Source organism: Heterocephalus glaber, unplaced genomic scaffold, assembly GCF_053883595.1.
Source record: "Heterocephalus glaber isolate CG9 unplaced genomic scaffold, H.glaber_assembly_v1.0 deba00001497, whole genome shotgun sequence".
NCBI classification, from domain to species: Eukaryota; Metazoa; Chordata; class Mammalia; order Rodentia; family Bathyergidae; genus Heterocephalus; species Heterocephalus glaber.
In genome coordinates this window covers 32802112-32824479 of record NW_028258320.1, presented here as the reverse complement: position 1 = coordinate 32824479, position 22368 = coordinate 32802112, and the positions used below count along the sequence as shown (strand labels likewise).

At 32.5% G+C, this 22368-nt stretch overlaps 1 protein-coding gene across 21 annotated transcripts in view; it reads right to left on the bottom strand.

The window, feature by feature from the left end:
• Pcdh15 (protocadherin related 15) overlaps positions 1–22368 on the bottom strand; it is a 1622160-nt gene that overhangs the window by 332456 nt on the left and 1267336 nt on the right. For all 21 annotated transcript variants that reach the window (XR_015440346.1, XR_015440347.1, XM_087184836.1 and 18 more), the window contains 2 exons: positions 9737–9849; positions 448–654 (listed from right to left, as the gene is read on the bottom strand). Coding sequence is in view for 19 of the 21 variants with exons in the window: in XM_087184836.1 (XP_087040962.1) it covers positions 448–654; positions 9737–9849 (320 nt within the window). In the remaining 2 variants the exon portion in view is untranslated. The remainder of the gene's footprint in view (positions 1–447; positions 655–9736; positions 9850–22368) is intronic.

Genomic DNA, 22368 nt, shown 5'->3' with positions numbered 1-22368 from the left:
GTGGGTTGGGTGGCCACAAATGTGTTTTTCTTAAGATATATTACTATCAGACTGAAAGAAAAACCCCAAATCACACTTTATGGCTTCCTTCATGAGTTTTACTTTCATTGTGTAATGGCATTTTTCTTATAAGTAAATAAATAAAAAGTTCAATTTATATTAATATAAAAGATTGTTCTTGTGTATCAGTAAAACCCAAGTAAGACATTCACTTTATTAAATATACAAATTGCTGCAAACTGAAAAAGAATCTCATCAAATTCGAGCAGACTTTTTAAAACCAGTTTTGATATGGAATTAAATTATAACATTAAGCTTCATTATACCCATTTTGTTTATTCTCTACTCTATAGCTCACACAACCATCCCTTTGTCCTACTACCTATTAACATAAATATAAGAAGAAATGCATTGACAAAGCAAAATAAACATATATATTTAACTTACATCTTCTATGTCTTTGTCCAGAGCAACAATTCTTAGAGGACTGGATAAATCCAGATTATCAGAAATGGTCGCTCCCACAGGGGCTGATTCCAAGACATAGCCTTGATAACTGGACATCGTGAAATAAGGGCTCTGATTATTTTCATCCAATATTTCAATATGTAGACTGGCAAAGGCAGGAAGGGGGTGGCCATTATCCTGTTCTGCCTAAAAATAAAAAAAATAAATTTTACATTATGACAACCTTTTAGAATGACACATTTCATGCTGCATATATGAATTGTCCAATGAGTTATTGTAATTGTTGCTGTATATATCAAGGAGAGATAACTATGTTTAAGTATAGTTGAACAAAAATAAATGAATACATTTGAATGATTTGCTGATATATATTTAAATTAAAGAGAAAAAAATAATTAAAACCCAAATAACATACTACCTTTATTTTTGCTTTTTCCATGTTTTCAAAATTCCATATTAATTATTAAGTATCTAAGTATCTAATATAGCTTGAATATTTAGGTATCCCCAAAATTCATATGTTGAAATCCCAATCCCCAAAGTTACACTGTTAAGAGGCAAGACTTTTGGGCGATAGTAAGGTGATGAGGGCAGATTGTTCATAAGTAGGATTCGTACCTTCAAAAAGAGCTCCCATGATGAGCAGTTTAGGCTAACTCTGCTCACTCTTCTTAGGAAATAGTTATAATTCTTTTTCATTTGGACTAATGTCTCAAATTTCTTTTTGGACTTGAAGATTGAAAATAGAATGGAGGACCAAGTTCATATAATGAAATTCTCTGTAGAATACTCCCTAACTCACTAAAGTTCTATAATGATTTGGGGCCAAAAGATAGACAGGCAGCCAGATAATTTTTTTAAATTACAAATTATTACAACAAAAACATATTGACATGAATCCCTTTCAATTACTCCCTCTTGTTTTGAACATTCAGTACTTATTCCATATTTTTTGCCACTTTTTGAATCCATTCTGGTAGTCCTCTTATGTTTCTTTACAAGTTGTTACAAAAATATACAATGAATGCTCCTGTCTAGTCCCATCCAAAGGAAAGGGGGGTTCTGAAAATCATTAAGGGTTTCCTCAACTATCTTATTCACCATCCCTGGCACCTTATATTTTTATCACTTCTCATATATTCTTTGGAAATTCTTAGAGTTGGCCTGCAGTAATTAATAAATGACTTAATAGAACTATATTTCTTTGTTTTACTGCTTATAAACCATTCTTTAAACTTTAATGCTCTAAAGAGTAAAGACCTTACAAAGAATTTGAGAAAAGTTATTAAAATATTTGAAGCTTTCAAAATCATACAATAATTTGTCAAAGGAGAAATAATTATGCTAAATAGATTTTAATAAGATCATAATAAATAGATAATAAATAGATAATAAATAATTAATAAATAGATTTTATAAGATCATAAATATAGCAAAGACCACTTTCTTGATAAGAGGTGTCAAAGGAGAAATAATTATGCTAAATAGATTTTAATAAGATCATAATAAATAGATAATAAATAATTAATAAATAGATTTTATAAGATCATAAATATAGCAAAGACCACTTTCTTGATAAGAGGTATATATATATATATATATATATATATATATATATATTGTGTGTGTGTGTGTAACTAAAAGCTATCTACACTGGATAGTGTACACTCAGAAAATCTTATGGCAAAAAATAAATAACACATTTCCCACTTAGAGAATATTTTGAATAAAATGAAATATTTTATCTTCACTTCAAATAAGAATATATTTATAATTTATTGCAATAAAACATAAAGCATCAAAGCTCTTGCATAACTTTCAATAATAAAAATCTTTCTCCTTTTTTAAATTTTGATATATAAACTGATGCTGGAATTACTACAATGTTTTTCAATGATTTAAAGAAGAAAAACAGAGTCACTTTGGGGAAGATCATACCTTCAGAAAGTTCCAGGTAATCTCAGGTTTGCCAAACTATTTGGATATTATTTTGAATGTGGGAATCATTTTAAATATAAACAGCAAGTTCATACAGGTATAAAATTATGGTAATGATGAAGTAGCTTTTTCTTTTACTCCTTTATTTCCACTTTTATTTGCTCTTCCACAAGGCAAAGCCACCTGGTCCTATACTGGATTCGGATACAGTACTAAGTTCTCTCTCAATCAGGAGAAAACCCTACTAAGGTACCTTTCATGAATTTACCATCTGATAAAACCTATCCATCATTATTTGATTTTTTAAAAAAAATATTAACATAAAAAATTAAACTCAAAATGTACATTTTTAAGTGTCTGGAAAGTAATAACGGTGAGGGTAATGTTTCTCCTGTATGTATCAAACTGTTGTTGAGGGAAAAAAGTAACAAACTGGTCTGTTTGGCTTTCATGTTTTCCAATACTTTTATTTTTATATTTCTATGCAACAGCCAAGAAGCTTATGAAGATTGCTTGCCACAATCAGACGGAAGGCTGAGGAAGTTTATGCCGAGGGTGGGGTGTGGAAATATGGCTGAGACAGCTCAGAGAGTGGCTTTCATTTGAACATTATACAATATGTTGATTTGCTGTTGTACTCATGCATTTAGCTTTGCAGAAAATCAAGGTACTGTGACAACACTGGATAAATTGCCTTTCTTCTTCCAAGCAGTTGCAGGTCACCTTGTGAAGAAGGAAAGAGGCCAAGTCAAATATCACCTCTGTGTGTCTTTTGTCAGCTTGCATACATGGACATCCCTTGTATTCATTTGCTATATTTTTATTTCTGTTGTCACTAATCCTGCTGGAAGATAATGTTATGAGGCAGGTGGATGTTGTGCTTTCTTTTCTTTTTCTAATTCTCATAATGGCTTAACAGTCAATTAATTTAGTCTAGCAGTCAGAATTTCAAAAATATTTCAGGACACAATATTACTGTTGAAGAAACAAAAATAATACTTTGTGTGGTAATCGACAAAAACAAAAAAATCCCTCATAATAACTAAAACACAAAATCACAACAAAAGATGAACACTTACCACTCTATCAAATAAGTAATTGATTATACAAAATGTATTTCTTATTTATAAACTTGTAGAAGGTTTGCTATTTTAGTACTACTACAAATAATGCCTGAAATTTTTATGAGATGATTTTCACTAAAATGAATAAAAGATTTCACATTTTTTCACTTTGCTCTTGGGGCAAGGGAAATAAATTTTTTATTAACCCTCTGAATTAAAATATTGTGTATAATGGACTGTTTGTATTTCCCAGAGTTCATACGTTGAACCTCAAATTGGATGAAATTAGGAGGTGGGGCTATTTTGCAATGGGTTACAAGGGATAAAAGTTTATGAATGTGATTAGTGTCCTTACAAAGAGTTGTCCAAAATGGCTCTCTCACCCTTTGTCTACTATGTAAGGATACAAAGAGATGTTTGTAATCTGCAACTCAGAAGAGAGACTTAACCATAGCTCAAACATGCTAAACACCTAGTCTCATATTCCCAGCTCCTAGAATGGTTAGAAATAAAACTCTGTTGTTTATAGATCGGTTAGTTTATGGAACTTTGTTAAGGTAGTCCACACTGGCTTACTGACAGGAACATAATGTGTACATATTTCAATTCTTTGGGGAAGAATCTATAAAAATATGGCTAAGAGTACAAATCTAGAATAGTTCCAGACGTATGAAGGCATGTAATCCACATCACCTAGGAATACAAATCTATACTAGTTCCAGACATATGAAGGCATGCAATCCACATTGTTTTCTATGGCTAGGTAAAAGTAATTCTGATTTCTTTTCTTTTCTTTTTTCTTTTCTCCTTCCCCTCTTCTTCCTCTGCTTCCTCCTCCTTCTCTGCCTCCTCTTTCTCTTCTTCCTCTTCCTACACCCCTTCCCTCCTCTTTCACTTCCTCCTCTTCCTCTTTTCTTCTTATCCTTCTCCTGCTTCTTCCTCTTCTTTTTCCTCCTCCTCTTCCTCTTCTTTTTCTTCTTCTTCTCTTCCTTTCTTCCTCCCTCCCTCCTTCCCTCCCTCTCTTTCTCTCCTTCCTTCCTTCCTTCCTTCCTTCCTTCCTCCCTAATCCTGAATAACGGATGTGTCTTATTTTATTCCTTTCAAAGGTAGTGTTCATGCAGTTATCTTGGTTTTTTTTCATAATTTTATAACATACTACAGAGAAAATATAGTAACTTATATTTCACAATCATCTTAAAGAATTTAATGAATGTTGATAGTTCTTTTCATTTTCATGGGAGATTTCATCATTTTTGTTTTGAGAAATGATTGATAATCTGTAATTTGCTACTCGGACCCTCATACTTACGATATTTCAACTAGACAAAGTCTCGGGTGGAAATTCATGTGAGGGACAAATTTTAATTTACTTTGAAGGCAATGTGCAGCAACATGATATACTTTTATTATTGCTGTCTTAGCGAGATTTTATTGACAGTGTGGAACATGATCAAGATATAAGAAAATGTACCTAAAGTTTGAGAGATTATTTGTGTGAGATGCAAATTAGAAAAGTGATGTAGGTGCAGAAAGATGGATAAAGAGAAATTCCAGAGGTATCTGGATTGTTATAACTGAGTGGAGGATGATGTAGGAGAAGGGAGGCCTATGAGAAATGGTTGTACCTAGTTGGGTAACTGTCCAATTGTAGCATTAATTGAAAGAAGGACCGAAAGTAGAAGACTAGAAATTTCAAAAGGACACCCATAATTTGTTACAGTTTTAATGTGACAAGATTGTATAATACTAAAAGTACTTATGAAACAAAATATTGGAGATGTGGATATGGACACCACCAGGGAAATGTGTCTGAAAGCATAATTAGTATATTTAGGGTTACCCCAAGGCAGGGACTTCTTAAAGACTTGCAAATTGAAAGCTGGAAATGTGACACACTTAAAAAACACTAAATTTGGGTTTCCCACTTAATTCCTGGGTAGTAAAGTGTAAGTAAAGTGTAACTGATATCATTTTTCACGTAGAGGCTAAACATTTTACAGAGTTGTGGTGTTAGAGATTCATGTAGGGTCAAGAGTTATAGCAGCTGCTTTCTTAGGCATCAATCAGTTCACTAATGCTGTTTCTCTGTAACTGTACAACCTCTAAAGGTAAGTAGCTTGCCAAAATAACTGGCACAGATACACAGAGTCAAGCTCACTAATTGGCATTCCCTGGCTGATTTTCTATGTCAAATAATATACATTTTCTTTATAAGAATTGTGGCTTTTTTTAAAGCAGTCATAAATACCTGAAAGCATGCTTTAACATAAATCCAGGGTTGAATTTCTTTCAAAATTCCATTGCAATCATTTTTTTTTCTATTTCTGGACAAAGATGCAAGATAAAATTGTATAAAATACATATACTTTCAAATGTATTTATTTAAATATAGTGAAAATGTAGATAACCTTCAGAAGTTTAAAAAGATTTGCTGCACCCAGAAGAAAACCATTATCACAAATGTTCATTCAGCAACTTTTATGTGTTATAGGCAAGGTTAGGCACAGGATACAATGTAAAGAAATATATCACAATGTGCCATCTGTAAAGGTCAGGAGAAAATAAATTCAACATAAAATGACCACTACTACTACAGGATCAAATGGGCTGCAAAGGCTCTGAGCATGGTCTGTGCCTTTGCAGAGAAAGTGTCTTTTATTAAAAAAACTGAAGCATTAATATAAATTACATTGTTGGCCTGAACAAAGACAGGTATGATTCTAGAAAAGGAGCAGCACTGCAAATTCCATGACATGAGAGAGTATGCAGAACTCTGGGCACTGCCAGTGGTTGGCTATGGCTGGAAGGTGACTAGTCAGAACTTAGGGTACAGCTAAAGACATCATATACAATATATGATAGTCTGCTCATGACTGAAGAAAAATTTATACTCTAGGCAGTGTAAAGAAGTCATTGAGTAACAACAGAAAAATCAAAGCACCAGGATACAATGATGTTTGTGATTTCATTGTGACCCTTGCTTAATCAAAGGTTAATCAAATATTTTAATCAAAGAAATTTAAATAAAAATGTAATTATTTTTTGAGAAACAGATGGTGAATTATTATTACTTTACTTTTTAAATTTGTTTTAATAATTAAAATGAGAGTACCTTTGCTTTAGAAGCTTCAAGTATAAATATACCAAGAAATAATTTTAAAACATCACACTAAAAATGATGAAAGTAAATGTTCTGGGCTATGTAATAGATGTTCTACACTTAGTTCATATGTAGAGAATCTTAAATGTACTACTATATTTCTACCTTATAGGGTTTTCTTCTTCTTCATACGTATACTGCTCACATATCATCCAACTGGGACAATTTTGAGAGTGAGAGGATGTTATGAATAATTATTCAAGGACAACAGAAAAAACATAAAGTATCCTGGGAGAACCTAATATTTGATTCTCATGCACAATATGTATTGCATTTTTATATATTTTAGTGATAATGATTATTTCAGTTTTAGGATAGTGTTGTGAAATGAAAGACCCTTTTCTCTTTCAGTTGGACATGAATGTGCTGAAGCTCGTGAACATCTCCAGTTTGCCTTCATAACTTCACCTTTATATTTTTGTTTGCCAATATTCTAAATAAATCACTGGTAGAAATTGTGAAGAATAAAAACAATAAATCTGTCATTTGTGGCAGTCATCAGTTGTTATAAGCACATGTGGCTTTTGAAAGCAGAACTCTTCAAAATCTAGAAGACATTTCTTTGTATTTCAGTTTTCATTAGCTTCTAATATAGAAACTGGGATCAAGTCAAACAAAGCTTTATAGTCAATGAAAAATGAAAGATTATTAAGATAAAAAGAAAGAAGTTGAAAAAGTTGTTAGTGCCAGCCATAGTGTTTCAGTGGGTCCCTGAATAATGATGTAATACTCAGCTAGTACTCAAGCAAGTGGCACATTATTGTTCTTAAAAATTGATGACTTTGTATCTTTCCTTTGACTGCACACAAAACATAGGTGTTTGAATCTACTATATGTCTGCATAAACTTCTATTAGTATTATAAAATTAAAATATTAAGAAAATATCTGAAATTGGTTCTAATTGATTTTCTTTCTGTAATGAATGTCCTGAATTACACTTTACACAGGTACTCCAGGACAACTGTCTTTGATAATAAGGAAAATAACTGATTTATTATTTCAAATGTGGCAGTATGGTAATGGAGCTTTATCCTGTTTCTTAACTCCCATGGAAAACAGCATTATAGGACTCTAGGAGAACAACAGACAAAGGGGAAATATTTCTGAGCTCTTTAGTCCCATGATAATTAAATTAGTCAATGGAAGAATATAGATCTCCTGCATGACCATTTTATACAAATGGTAAAAATAGTGTTTCTTTGTTGATTGACTCCTAAAATTAAATTGATTAACTCTTACAAAATTAAATCCAAGCAACCTGAATCCATCCATAAGGCTCTCCCCATGGCCTGGCTCTATGCCTCATTTCCCTGTTAACTGCTTGTAGACTGTTATATTATGCCTCCCAGCTTTTATTTCTGCTATTCCTTATGTTCAAACATATCTTTCACTTTTATTCACTGGCCAAACATTTTCAACTCAGCAATATTTAGCTTGGAGTACTCTTCATAAAATTTTTCCTGAGTCCCCAGTTTAATTTAAATATCCCTGTTTAGTGTTTTGTTGGCTCCTTTTATGTGATTTTCCTGTTAGATCTTGATGTGTTGTTTTTGATCTATCTGCTTCTAGACTACAAACTCTTTAAGAAAAAGTAACTCCTAAATACAGTAAATATAGGTTCTAGTATATTACTATAGTACCATAATTGGTGCTAAGAATATATCTCTTACTTAGAGCTAAAATTAAATATATGTGTACTCAATGTTTTCTGCAGTTGGTAGTAATACTAAAGTAATGATAAAGTAATACACCTAATAAAACCAAAGAACCATTTTTAAGTAGCTATATATTCTGTGAAGTAATATGAGAATGGCTTTACCATAGATAAAATGAAAGTTGAATCTCAATTTTGCCTCTTATTTCCATGTAACTTTAAGTTAGTCACTTACTCTGAGCTTTAGTTTCCATATTGTGTATAAATTGAGCATCCTATGAAGGTTGTGAACCTTCCAGTGAAAAATGTACAGAAAGTAGCACGCATAATGCACGTTACACAGGCTTCCTTACTTATTACTTTTACATTTAAAGTTTAAGAAAAATAACATAGGGTCACATTTACAGAGCTAATAATTTTGTATTCATAGATATAAAAGTCGTGCAATATAGACTAGACTAATTTTGTATTTTTCTTATTGTCATGTTTTTCTATTTATAATGCCCTTCTTTCATTCTTCATCTCTGCTTGGCAAATTCCTACCCTTTCTTCAAAGCCCAACTTTGGTCTCACCTTCTCAGTGAAGTCCATCTGAATTAATTGGAAAATTATCCATGCTTTCATAATATCTTTTACAAGATTTCATTACAATATACTAGAGTTTATAAAACTAAAATTTTAAATCCAAAAGATTTCCTTAGCTTTGAAATTGTTTTCAGGTCTAGAATCACCTTTCAACATAAAAATAGCAGTAATAATGAGGCATTTATTAAAAGAATCTCTAACTGAGCAAGACTTTCCTATGTTAAAAAACCAGCCATATTTAAACAAATAATATATATTTTTAATAAAAATATAAATTAAGCTCTATTTATTTATTTTATTTACAGTAGTGGTATTGAACCAGGGTTTTCTTACTGAGATACCTCTCTGGCCTTTTATTTGTATTTTTTATTTTGAGACAAAGTCTTACTAAGTGGCTAGATGCTCAGTGTGCAAATTTGCTATCCTCCCATCTTGGCCTCACAGGTAGAGTGCTAGAGTTGTAGGTGAGGGATATTAGACACAGTTAAATCAAGCACATTGAATATATATTCATTTATTATCATTTTATGGTTAAAAGCTAAAGTTCATTCCTTTCATTACAATATTGTTATATTATATTACATTTTAGGATAAAATTATATTATGTAGGATAATATATATTTGACTGGGGAACTTATTATATATAAAATATTTAGTAGTATTTCACTTCATAGAACTATAAAATGTTATTTTAGAAAAAGACAATAAAGTGATTTAAGCTACATTTAAGATATTTTAACAAAAAAATTGGTCAACCACTGTTCGCATTAATTTTAATTTTTGAAAGAAAAATGGCTATTGTACCCTCTCATTGTCTTTGATTAATATTTCATGGTACAAGGAAATATGCTATTAAGTTAATTTACCTTAATAACCAAATCAAATTTCTGATGAAAGTCTCTGTTCACTGGCTCCAGAAGACTAAGTTCTGCAGTCCTGGGATGCATATGGAAAAATTGTGGGTAATCCTCAGGAGTCCCTGAAAGACATGGAGATTTCAGCACATAATTGGGAACAAAAAGTAATATGTGAGTCTGCTTCATCTATTTCCCTTCATTAACCGTGCAACAAAATTACAATTTCATTAGTAAATTAAGTTTCAAAATTATGCAGTCTGGGAAAGCAGGCACAAATGTAGTAAATAATGAGCTTATGAATAAGATAATGGAAAATATTTGTTTTTTTATTAAGTGTGCTCTTTAATTAATTTGGAACTATCACATGAAGTGAGCTATTAAGTGTAGGAAAAGCAAATTTTATATCATAAAATTGTGTTTCAACGGTGCATAAATCTTCATTATAGCCAACATTGCTTTTCAATATATCTTACAACGCATAATGTCTCATAATTTAAACCAAATATCAAGTTGTCTAGAAACTAATATGAACCTATTCTGTTGAATCTTGTCAAATTTTTGAATATATAAGTATTTAGCTAATATCAACCATCAGAAATTAGAATGTAGCCTTTGATGATACTCTTAATATGTAGGTTGGATATTTCCTAAATGTAGGCACTTTAGTAAGTTGAATACATTTCTTCTTGCATAAATTCCTTTCAGTTGTATCATCTTACTTTGTGTACTGCTTTTCTTTTTCACAAAGTAGAAAAAACAGTAGAAGTCAAATCATAAAAGTCAAATATAGAAATTCTAATAAAATATTGATGATTAGTTATACTAGAAATCATCAAAACCTCTGTAACTCAATTCCTTTCTATAGATGAAGACTTGAGAGATTTGAGAGATTAAATAATATTTAACTCAAAGAGATAAAATGAGACAGGGCTGGTTATTCAAATATTTGCATTCAGATCCAAAATTATGCTTATTGCGCTACTCCTCTGTTTTAACACTTACACAGGAAAGGGAATTCTCCTGGACATTTTGTAAGGGAAAGAAAATTAGAAATGACCACCATTAAAATAGGAAAATCTAGGCATTGTAAAAATTATATATGAAATTTAATATACGCTGAAGGAATTATTTCTTTTAGTAGGAGAGTCACTTAGAAAAGTATAAAATTATTTCCATTAGAATTACTTCACATAATATACACGTCTATACCCTAATTAGAGAAAATATTAGAATTGCTTCTTCCGATGATATGTGAAAGAAACTAAACACCAATGGAGAAAATATGTACGATAAAACAATACATAATAAAAATACTATTAATAAATGAAAATATGGATAAATTTAACTCAGATTTGAAATTAGGCAAATCTTCCCAAACAATTTCTCAAAATTGAAAAGCAATAAGTAAGAAATTATATTATAAGACATATAAATAAATGAAAGCATGTGACAAGCTGGGAAATATTTCCAAATTACATCGGAGGCAAAATGTTCACAACCTTAATATATGGCAATTTATAAAGTAGATTTTTTTAAAAAACCAACAATGCTTTAAAAATGGTTGTTGCTAGAATATGAGCAGAAAGTTCATACATCAGTGAAGGAGAACTTGGTATAATCTATCAAAATCATGTTAATGTTTACTTTCTTTTCAGGATTGGGTATCAAACACAGGCCTTGTTCATAACAAGTGCTTTACCAGAAATACTCTTCAGCCCAATGTTTACTGTCTGATTCAGAAATCTGACTTCTACCACATTTTTGGATTATGATGAAAGATAAATAATCATCTAAATCTACCTCAATGGTGGTTTGTCTGAGTAAATGGTGATGTATCCTGTAAGGATGATAATTTATAATATAAAAATAACATTTAAAATACTGACATATGGAAGAGAGGGAGGCAATAAAATTATTTTTGGAGTCCCATAATGTTACATATTATTACAAAACAAATTCAAATTACAGATATCTCAACAAATTTAAAAAATAAATCAAAAACCTATATACATTTGTCTTTAGTTGCTTACTTCAGCATAAACATAGAGAAAACTATCTCAGATAACTTTAAAAGATAAACACTTGACATCATATCCTTACTAAAATATACCCCTATTGAAACAGAGAAATTACAAAGAACAGCAAAATAAAAATTTGCCTATAGAAATCCTACAATAGTGGTGGTACTGATGTTCTTATTCTAAATTGGTTGCAAGTATTTTACAACAAATTAAATAAATCATTAAGTGATAGTCTAATCCTGTCATTTTTGGTACTGAAAACTAGTAGAAACAGTAAGAAGATCTGAATATAAAAGTAAAAATACAACAGCTTGATAGTGAATTGACAGTGTAAACTTAAATTCAGGTTTTAGTTTGTCTTCAGAAACAAAAAGTGTATACTCTGAACACAAAGACAAAGACTAAAAATATGACCAACTTAGAAGCAGCATTCATTTCTAGTGTTTAGACCATGGTTTTGAAATTCATTTTACCAACAAAAGTAATTAAGGTTTCTGAAAGAGATCATTGATTCAGGTCCAGGACAGAAAACAAAGACAACTATGAAAAACCTTTTCACTTCTGGTAGCAAAAAATAAATCCAAGACTACCAAGCTGGTGTCAAAAGTTTTCAAGAGTCAGTAAGAGATTTCTTTAGCTAGAGTTGGAAGAAATTTAGTATAAATACGTAAAATATTTGTAATGATTTGAAACAAAATATGTTTAAATTTGTAACATATAATGTAGAAAACAGGAATATCTTACTATCTTTCAAAGATGGTTTGAAAACTGGAAAATAAAATATATACTTTTTCTGCTTGGCTATATGACCTATAACACTGGGTAAACAAGGAAAAATCAAAATTAGTGTTACCATTTTATAAACTTACATAAATTAATTTTTAAGGTTTTTAATTTTAATTTTTATTAGTATATATTTGTAGTACATAATGGTTACATTCATGTGGGAGTTGATACCTCCACATAACTCATCTTCTTTTTTTCATCTCCTTACCCTCCCCTTCCTCCTTCCTTCTTTCACCTCTAGGTCTTCCTCTCTTTCTTTTTCCATTAAATTTATTGGTACATTTTAGGTATAAAATAGAGTTATATTCATCATTGGGATCTTGTACCTTTACATGACATACTTTGGTTCTTATTTTTTCCCCAATCCCCTGCCCTTCCTTCACCCCCTCCACCCATCCCTATTTACAAGACTTTGTTTTGATTTTTTCCTTTTCTTGTATTTTTTCTTTTCCCTTCTTTCCTTTCCCCTACTCCTTTAGACCTTTTCTTCCTATTATGCAATTTCAATTTTATATATATTTAAATTACAATATCAAGATTTAGAGGACACTACCACAGATTTTACAGAATTTAAAAGGATATAGAAAGCATATTACAAAAATCTTTTTTGAAATAATTTTGACAACTTCTATGTAGTACCTTGAAAGATAAATTAATGGGGCCTGGGGATTTAGCTCAGTGGTTTCACTGCATGCCACGCAAGCACAAGGACCCGAGTTCGATCTCTGGTACCAAAAAAAAAAAAAAAAAAAGAAAGATAAATTAATGAAACTGACTCTGGAAGAAATATAAAATTTGAATTGCACCTCTTAAACAAAGTATATTCCTAGCTTGAAAACATGCCTATATGACAACAACAGGCTCATATACACTTTAACTGATAAATAATATCAAATATTTAAAGCAGAAAAAAGAAAGAACACTTCTCCTCTCATTTTAGGAAATCAACGTTGTGCTAATACTAAAACTGGATAAAGATAATAGAAGAAAAATATGAATATGAATAAAATTTGTTTAACAAAACAAACTATTAGAAGGAAGATCTGGCAGTGTGTAGAAAATGGTTTTATTATAGGGACGGCAGTGTAGGTTCAGCATTGGAAGATTCACCCCCAAAAGCCATCATTTTAACAAAGAAAAGGAAAAAATCATATGATCCTATCAGTAGTTGCAAGAAAAGTACTGGACTAAATTCTACAGCTATTCATGGTAAAAGTTGTCAGGAGACTAGAAGTAGAACAAAAACTTCTCAACAGATAAAAGACATGTACTCCATACTTCAACAAAAATGCCTTATATGAATGGAAAAGATACAATGCTTTCTCCCTAAGGTGGGGAACAAGAGCAGATATGCCTACTCATCATCTGTCCATTATACTTTGAAATATAGGCCCAAACCAAAATAGTCTGGCAATAAAAAGAAACAAATAGCATAGCATTGGCAAGATAGAAGTAAAATCTTTATATGTAGATGAAATGATCATGTACAGAGAAAATACTAAGAAATCTCTAGGAGCCCCTAGAACTTGTATTTGAATTTAGCAGGATTAGAAAACACAAGGCATGTATAAAAATTCAGGTCTATGTATACTTGCCCTAAATGAAGTATTGGATATTGAAATTTAAAAGTTACATAGGAGTACGAAGGACCTGGAAAAAGAAAAAGAAAAAGATAACAGTGTAGGAAGACATTTATTACCTAATTTTAAGACTTCTTCTAAAGCTACAGTAATCAAGGCAATGTTGGTGTAAGGAAAAACATATAGATCAATGGAATAAAACAGAGAATCTAGAAATAGAACCACATATATATGTTCCACTGATTTTTGAAAGATTATTTAACATTAACATTTTATAGAACAAAACTCAACTCAAGAGCAGAAGAAAAGATAATGTTTTCAAAAATTTGTACTTGAACACCTGGTATCTGTATGAAAAAAACCCCTCAATCCTTTATTTCCATATATAAAAATAACTTTAAAAGATCTATGAACCTAAAAATGAAAGATTAAATCTATAAAACTTTAAGAAGAAATTATAAGGGAAAATGTTCATAAATTTAGGGTAGGCAAGAATTTTCTGGGATACAAAAAACATGATGTATAAAAGAAAAAAATTGATAAATAAGATTCCATCAAAATTTAGAACTTCAAAAGACATTGTTAAGAAAATGACTAGTAGTCATTAACCAGAACATATTTGGAAGACATATAACCCATGACCAGAATATATAAAGAACTCTTACAGCTCATTAATAGACAACCCAATTTAAAAGTAGACACAGGAAGATGATAAATAGCCAGTACAGCACAAGGAAAGGTGTGCAATACTAGAATCACAAAAATACTAATCAATACAATAACAAGATCATATTATACACTCATTAGGGAGATGAAATTAAAAGTTTTAAAAGAACAAATGTCAGCTAAGGTGTGAACCAGTTAGAACTTTCCAATACTGCTAATGTGAATGTAAAATGATAAAACCATTTTGGAAAACAATATAGAAATTTCTTGTATTATTGTTAAGAACCAACAGTTCTTTCCCAGGGCAGAGAAGCTGAGCCAGTCTCAGCACCAGGAAGGAAGCTCACCGCCGGCATCCCAGGCTCCTAGGGCAGAGAAGCTGAGCTGGTCCCAGCATTTGGAAGGGAGCTCCCCTGCCACCATCCCAGGCTGCTAGGGCAGAGAAGGTGAGCTGCGTGGGTGCCAGAAGGACATCCCCCTACCATGGAAATGAGAACACACGTAAACAAGCCTCAAAAAGAGACTTCCAGATCACCTAAGGCAACCCCAAAGGGAAACGAGAGGGAACAATCTGACACTCAACTACCTGGACTCTCTGAACTGGCAACAAAAGAGGATCTGGGAAAAATGAAATCAGAAATAATTACTCAGATAACAACAAAGATTGTGCTCATGGTGCAAGACATGATTAATAAATCTAGAGAGGACAGAGATACAAAAATAGAGGATCTGAGGAACATGATGGAATTGCAACATAGGAAACAAATGGAATCCATAAAACAGATACAAACAGATTTCCAGAAAATTAAAAACTCCATCGAAAGTCTGCACAGCAGAATGAACCAATGTGAGGATAGAATTTCACATATAGAAGATAAGATTGCAATTTGTGAGAAGGAAAAGAAAAATTGCTTTAAAATTGTAAGGGAAAACAAGAAATCAATCCAGCAGCTGCTAGACGATGGAAAGAAGAATAATATAAGACTGATAAGAGTCAATGAAGAAAGAGGAGAGAGTGCAGATGACATAAAAAAAACTGTTCACAGAAGTGATGGCAGAAAACTTCCCAAGGAGGGGAAACGAACTTGACATACAGAGAAGTGAGGCATATAGGACTCCAGCTAGCCTTAATCAAAAAAAAAAAAAAAACTACACATAGGCATATAATAGTTAGAATTCCAGAAATCCAACAGAAGAACGAAATTCTACAAGCAGTGAGAGAAAGAAACAAGTCACATACAAAGGAAAGCCCATCGGAATCACAGCAGACTTCTCAGTGCAGACACTCAAGGCAAGAAGAGCTTGGAGTGATGTATTTCAAGCCCTAAATGAAAACAGCCTCCAACCCAGATTGATGTACCCTGCAAAACTATCTTTCAAAATTGATAGAGAAATAAGATACTTTCTTGACAAAGAGTACCTTAGGAACTTCGTGAATAACAAACTGGCACTCCACCAAATTCTAGACAATACCCTAGGAAAAGACAATGAGGATCACAACCCCAGGAAACCCAGGAGAATAAATCCACTGGGCTTGACAAATTAAATGCAAAGGGGAAGAATCCAACCAAAAGAAAAAGTCATGACAAGGCTTTTAAAACTTTTAACTTCGTCTCCCTAATGAGTGTATGATTCAATCTTATTATTGTACTGATTAGTATTTTTCTGATTCTAGAGTTGCACACCTTTCCTTGTGTTATACTGGCTATTTATCATCTTCTTATGTCTACATTTTAATTGGTTTGTCTATTAATGAGCTCTATGAATTCTTTATATATTCTGGTCATAGGTTATATGCATTGAAAATATGGTCTGTTTAAGGACTACTTTTCATTTTAATGATGTCAATTAAAGTTCTAAATTTTGATGGAATCTCATTTATCAATTTTTTTCTTTTATACATCATGTTTTTTGTATCCTAGGTAGTTCTTGCCTACCCTGAATTCATAAATATTTTCCCTTATAATTTCTTCTTAAAGTTTTATACTTTTAGGCTTTCTTATTTAGGTTCATAGATCCCTTCAAGTTATTTTCATGTATGGAAATAAAGAGGTGAGGTTAATTTTTTATATACAGATACCAGGTGTTCTAGTGCCGTTTCCTGAAAACACTATCTCTTCCTCGGCTCTTGGATTGAGTTTATATTCTATAAAATGCTGTTAAATAATCTTTCCAAACTCAGTGGACCATATGTGTGTGGTTCTATTTCTAGATTCTCTGTTTTATTCAAATTATCTATATCTTTCCTTACACCAACACTGCCTTGATTACTGTAGCTTTAGAAGAAGTCTTAAAATTAGGTACTAAACATCTTCCAACACTGTTTTTATGTTTGTTTTTAACTTTTCTAGGTCCTTTGTGCTCCTACATAACTTTTAAATTTCAATATCCAATTCTTCATTTATAACAAGTATACACAGACCTGAATTTGTATATATACCTTGTGTTTTCTAATCCTGCTAAATTCAAGTACAAGTTCTAGGGGCTCCCGGAGATTTCTTAGTATTTTCTCTGTAGATGATTATTTCATCTACATATAAAGATTTTGCTTCTACCTGCCTATCCTATCCTAATTGTGTCATTTTATTGCCAGGCTATTTTGGTGGGGACTAGGTTTCAAAGTTTAATGGACAGATAAAGAGTAAGCATATCTGCCCTTGTTTCCCACCTTAAGGAGAATGCATTGTATCTTCTCCATTCATACAAGGCATTCTCACTGGAAGTATAGAGTACATGTCTTTAATCTGTTGAGAAGGTTCTGTTCTACTTCTAGTTTCCTAATAGCTTTTACCATGAACAGCTGTAGAATTTAGTCCAATACTTTTTCTCCAACTAATGACAGGATCATATGGGTTTTTCCTTTCCTCTGTTAAAATGATGGCTTTTGGGGGTGGATCTTCCAATGCTGAACCAACACTGCCATCCCTAAAACAAAACCACTTTCTACATACTGCCAGATCTGACTTCTAATAGTTAGTTTTGTTAAACAAATTTCTATCTATGTTCATACTTTTTTCTTCTATGACCTTTATCCAGTTTTAGGATTAGTACAATGTTGAGCCCCTAAAATGAGGGGAGAAATGTTCCTTCTTTTTTCTACTTTAATTGTTTAATATAATTTATCAGTCAAAATGTATATGAGCCTACTGTTGTCATATAGGTAGGTTTTCAAGCTAGGAATAAACTTTCTTTAATAAGTGCTATTCGAATTTTATATTTCTTCCAGAGTTAATTTCATTAATTTCTCTTCCAAGGTACTTCTTAGAAATTGTCATATTTATTGGAAAACAGATTTTTGTAATATGCTTTCTATATCCTTTTAAATTCTGTAAAATCTGTAGTAATGTCTCCTAGATCTTAATATTATAATTTAAAAAATATATAACTGATATTGGGTAACAGGAAGAAAATGTCTAAAGGAGCAGGGGAATTGGGAAGGGTAGGGGAAAGAAAAAAGGGAAAAATAATATGAGAAAAGGAAAAAAAATGGAAACAAAGTCTTTGCAAATAGGGAAGGGTGGAGGGGGTGAAGAGAGGGCAAGGGAAAGGGAAAAAATAAGAACCAAGATACTCATGTAATGGTACAAGATCCCAATGATGAATGTAACTGTATTTTATACCTAAAATATACCAATAAAGTTAATGGGGGGGGGAAAAGAGCCAACAGTTCTGTTCTTAAGTTTTTACTTAAGAGAAATGAAAACACATGATCACAATACATTTGTACATACAAGTTGACTATCCCTTATCTGAAATTCTTGGGACCAGAAGTGTTTCAGATTTTGGTTTGATATTCATTTGATCTGCAAAGAGGACAGCTACTCCTGCTTTTTTTCAGGTTCCTGTCATATGGAGTATTGTTTTCCACCCTTTAACTTTCAGTCTATGAGTTTCTATTTGAATTTAGTGTTTTTCTTTTATGCAGCATATTGTTGGATTTTATTTTTTGACTCATTCTGCCAGTCTATTTCTTTTGATTGGTGAATTGAGACCATTAATATTGATGGTTGTAACTGATACATATTGATTTACAATTGTCATGACTTTTTGTTGGATTCTCCCCCTTTGCATTTAATTTCTTGTCATGACTGATGGATTTATTCTGCTGGGCTTCCTGGGGTTGTGATCCTCATTGTCTTTTCCTTGGATATTTTCCAAAATTTTTTGGAGTGCTGGTTTGGTATTCACAAAGTTCCTAAGGTGCTCCTTGTCATGAAAGTATCTTATTTCTCCATTAATTTTGAAAGATAGTTTTGCAGGGTACATCAGTCTGGGTTGGAGGCTGTTTTCCTTTAGGTCTTGGAATATGTCACTCCAAGCTCTTCTTGCCTTGAGGGTTTGCACTGAGAAGTCTGCTGTGATTCTGATGGGCTTTCCTTTGTATTTGATTTATTTCTTTTCTCTCATTGCTTGTAGAATTTTGTTCTTCTGTGGGGTTTCTGGAATCTTAACTATTATATGCCTATGTGTAGATCTTTTTTGATCAAGGCTAGTTGGAGTCGTATATGACTCACTTCTCTGTATGTCAAGTTCTTTTCCCCTGCTTGAGAAATTTTCTACCATTACTTCTGTGAACAGTTTTTTTTTTTATGTTGTCTCCACTCTCTCCTGTTTCTTCATTGACTCTTATCAGTCCTATGCTATCCTTCTTTGCATCATCTAGTAGCTGCTGGATTGATTTCTCATGGTCCCTTACTATTTTAAAGAATTTTTTCTTTTCTTGGTCACTAATTGTAATATTTTCTATATGTGAAATTTTGTCCTCACATTGATTCATTCTGCTGTGTAAACTTTCAATGGAGTTTTTAATGTCCTGGAAATCTGTTTGTATCTGTTTTATGGATTCCATTTGTTTCCTATGATGGGCTTCCATCACGTTCCTTAGCTCCTCTATTTTTTTATCTGTGTCCACTCTAGATTTATTAATCATGTCTTGCACTACTAGCACAATCTCTGCTGTTATCTGAGAAATTATTTCTGATTTCATTTTTTCCAAATCCTCTTTTGTTGCCAGTTCAGAGAGTCCAGGTGGTTGAATATAAGATTGTTCCATCTCATTTCCCTTTGAGGTTGCCTTAGGTGATCTGGAAGTCTTGTTTTGAGACTTGTTTATGTGTGTTCTCATTTCAACAGATGCAGCCTTTGTTGAGGCAACTTTTTGCTCACTCAGTGGTCTTCAATTCTTAGCAAGCCACAGAGCTGGCTTTTCTTTGCTGCTCACCATTACACTAATTCCTGGGTTCTAAAAGGTGGCCTTCTGGATCCCTGAGCTGACCTGTTGTCTGAGTGGGCTTCTGGCAGGGGTCTGTGCACACTTGGGATGATATCTAGGTTTGCCACTGGCTAGGGCTCCTATGTAGCTGTTGTCTAGGAGGGCCTTTGGCTGGGGCTGTGTACCCCAGTTCCTGTTGTGTGAGAAATCTTCTGGCTACGGTCTCATGCACTTACTGATGGTATTGAGGTGAACCTCTGGCTATTGCTTGTGTGCCTGTGTACCTCTTTTCCAGGCAGGCCCTTGGCTTTGGATTCAGGGTGAAGCCCTGGCTGGGATCTGCTTGCAGCAGCGCTGTTCTGGTCCACACCACTGCTCCCCCAACTAAGGTGGTCTGGTGTGCCTTTATTGCACAGATTTTCTTCACTTTTCTGGTGCACTTTAATTTTCATCAAGGGGCCTCAGAGAGGCCCTCTTTCAAATGATCACTTCTACTCTATCTTCTCAAGCTCAGAACAATCTCCTTTATGACCCCTGCAACTCTGTGATGTGTATCCAAGTAATGGCTCAGCACAGCAGGGTGGTGGGTTGCTGGTGCCTGCATGGCTCACCTCCTCAGTGCTATGGGGTGGTGGTAAGGCCACATAAGTTAATGTTCTAAAGCACTAGGCATTAAACACTATTAACATGACAAAAAAGAGATAAACAGGTATCTTTTGACTCAGTGGAAAAATTAATTTAATACCATTTGTTTTGGACTGAATTTTTCTGCTTCTACATTTGTTTACTGAATCTGTCACCACCCATTTGACTGTATATAAGGTCTTTTGATGAAGTAATTAAGGTTAAATGAGGGCATAGGAGAGGCTCTAAACATGATTGCAATGGTGTCCCTTAAAGAAAAATATACATCAGACTGGATTGCTTTCTCTTTCTATCTGTCTTCATGTGTATGTACAGGAAAGATCAAGTAAGGACACAGCAAGGATGTGGCCATTCACAAGCCACCGGAAATCAACCATGAAAATACCTTGATCTTAGGTTTCCAACCTCCAACACTGTCGGGAAAAAAATAACCATTGTTTAAACTACATAGTCTATGGCATTTTGTAAAGACAACCCCAAAAGACTAATATACCATCTACCAAATACTTTTAGGAGAGAAAAAAACACAACAAACAAACAAACAAACAAAAAACCAGAAACCTTTCTTTGTTAGCAAGCAATGCAATAGGCAGAACAACATGTAAAACTGAAACAAGAAGAGTAGAGTACAGGCTACAGGTCATTATGTAAAATAAAAACTTGAGCTTTCCAATAAGAATATCACAAGGAAAATGATAAATGAAAAGAAGAGGACCAGTCTAGATTTATCAAAGTTATGAATATTATACAAACATTGGTTTCCTTGTCTTCCCTCCTTTCAAAAACAAACAATAACTCTGATGATGAAGATGATAATGATAACATCAGAGAGAAAATGATAATAAAAACTGGTATTTGATATTAAAGAATGATTTTTTAATGTTTTATCACAATATGATATTGCAGAAGAATTTAAAGTAGCTATTTTACAAATGCAATAAATATTGTGTATCAAATATTATATCTGAGATTTTCATCAAAATAATATGAGAGAGATGAATAGTAATATATGTTAAAGATAATTTCACTAAGTGTTCAAGATTCTTGAAACTAAGTGATATTAAATGGAATTTTATTTAGTATTCTCATTTTTTGATTACATTCTAATGAAAAATTTTAATAATTAAATTTAAATTAGAGTTGGTTGTATTATACTATAGCTCTCATCGGAGTAGAATGCAGCAGAGTGTGTGAAAGAATGAGCCAAAAACACTGAACTTAATTGAATAATAATGGCTGCTCTGGGAAAAACAGTTTTTAACACCCAGAGAGTAACATATATTAGCAGTTAACTCTGGAATTACTGTGGGGAAAACATAGTAATCTCTTCATTTATAAGTGTTCTACTTCATCTAAGTGTCAAAAAAGCCCTATGGGGAAGATACTATTATTTGATCTATGAAAAACTAACACTCAGAAAGTTCTAAATAAAATGATCTGAACTTTCACAGATACTAAATGACTAAGTCAGAAGTCAAACTGAAGATATCTAATCCTAAAGCCCACACTCTTTGTTTTTATATCATGTAGTCTATGCCCAGTGATGTAAACAACTGCGCTCTTTTGGCCTTTCTTCATAGGGTGATTGATATTTTAAAATCACTATAGAATATTAACATGGCAAAAGTGTAACTGGCAATTTAAAAATAAATTTTCTTGAGCAAAAAGTAAAGGCTGATAAAATTTAATTTCTTTTATTCCTAAAAGTATCAAGCTTTTTCTAATAAGATC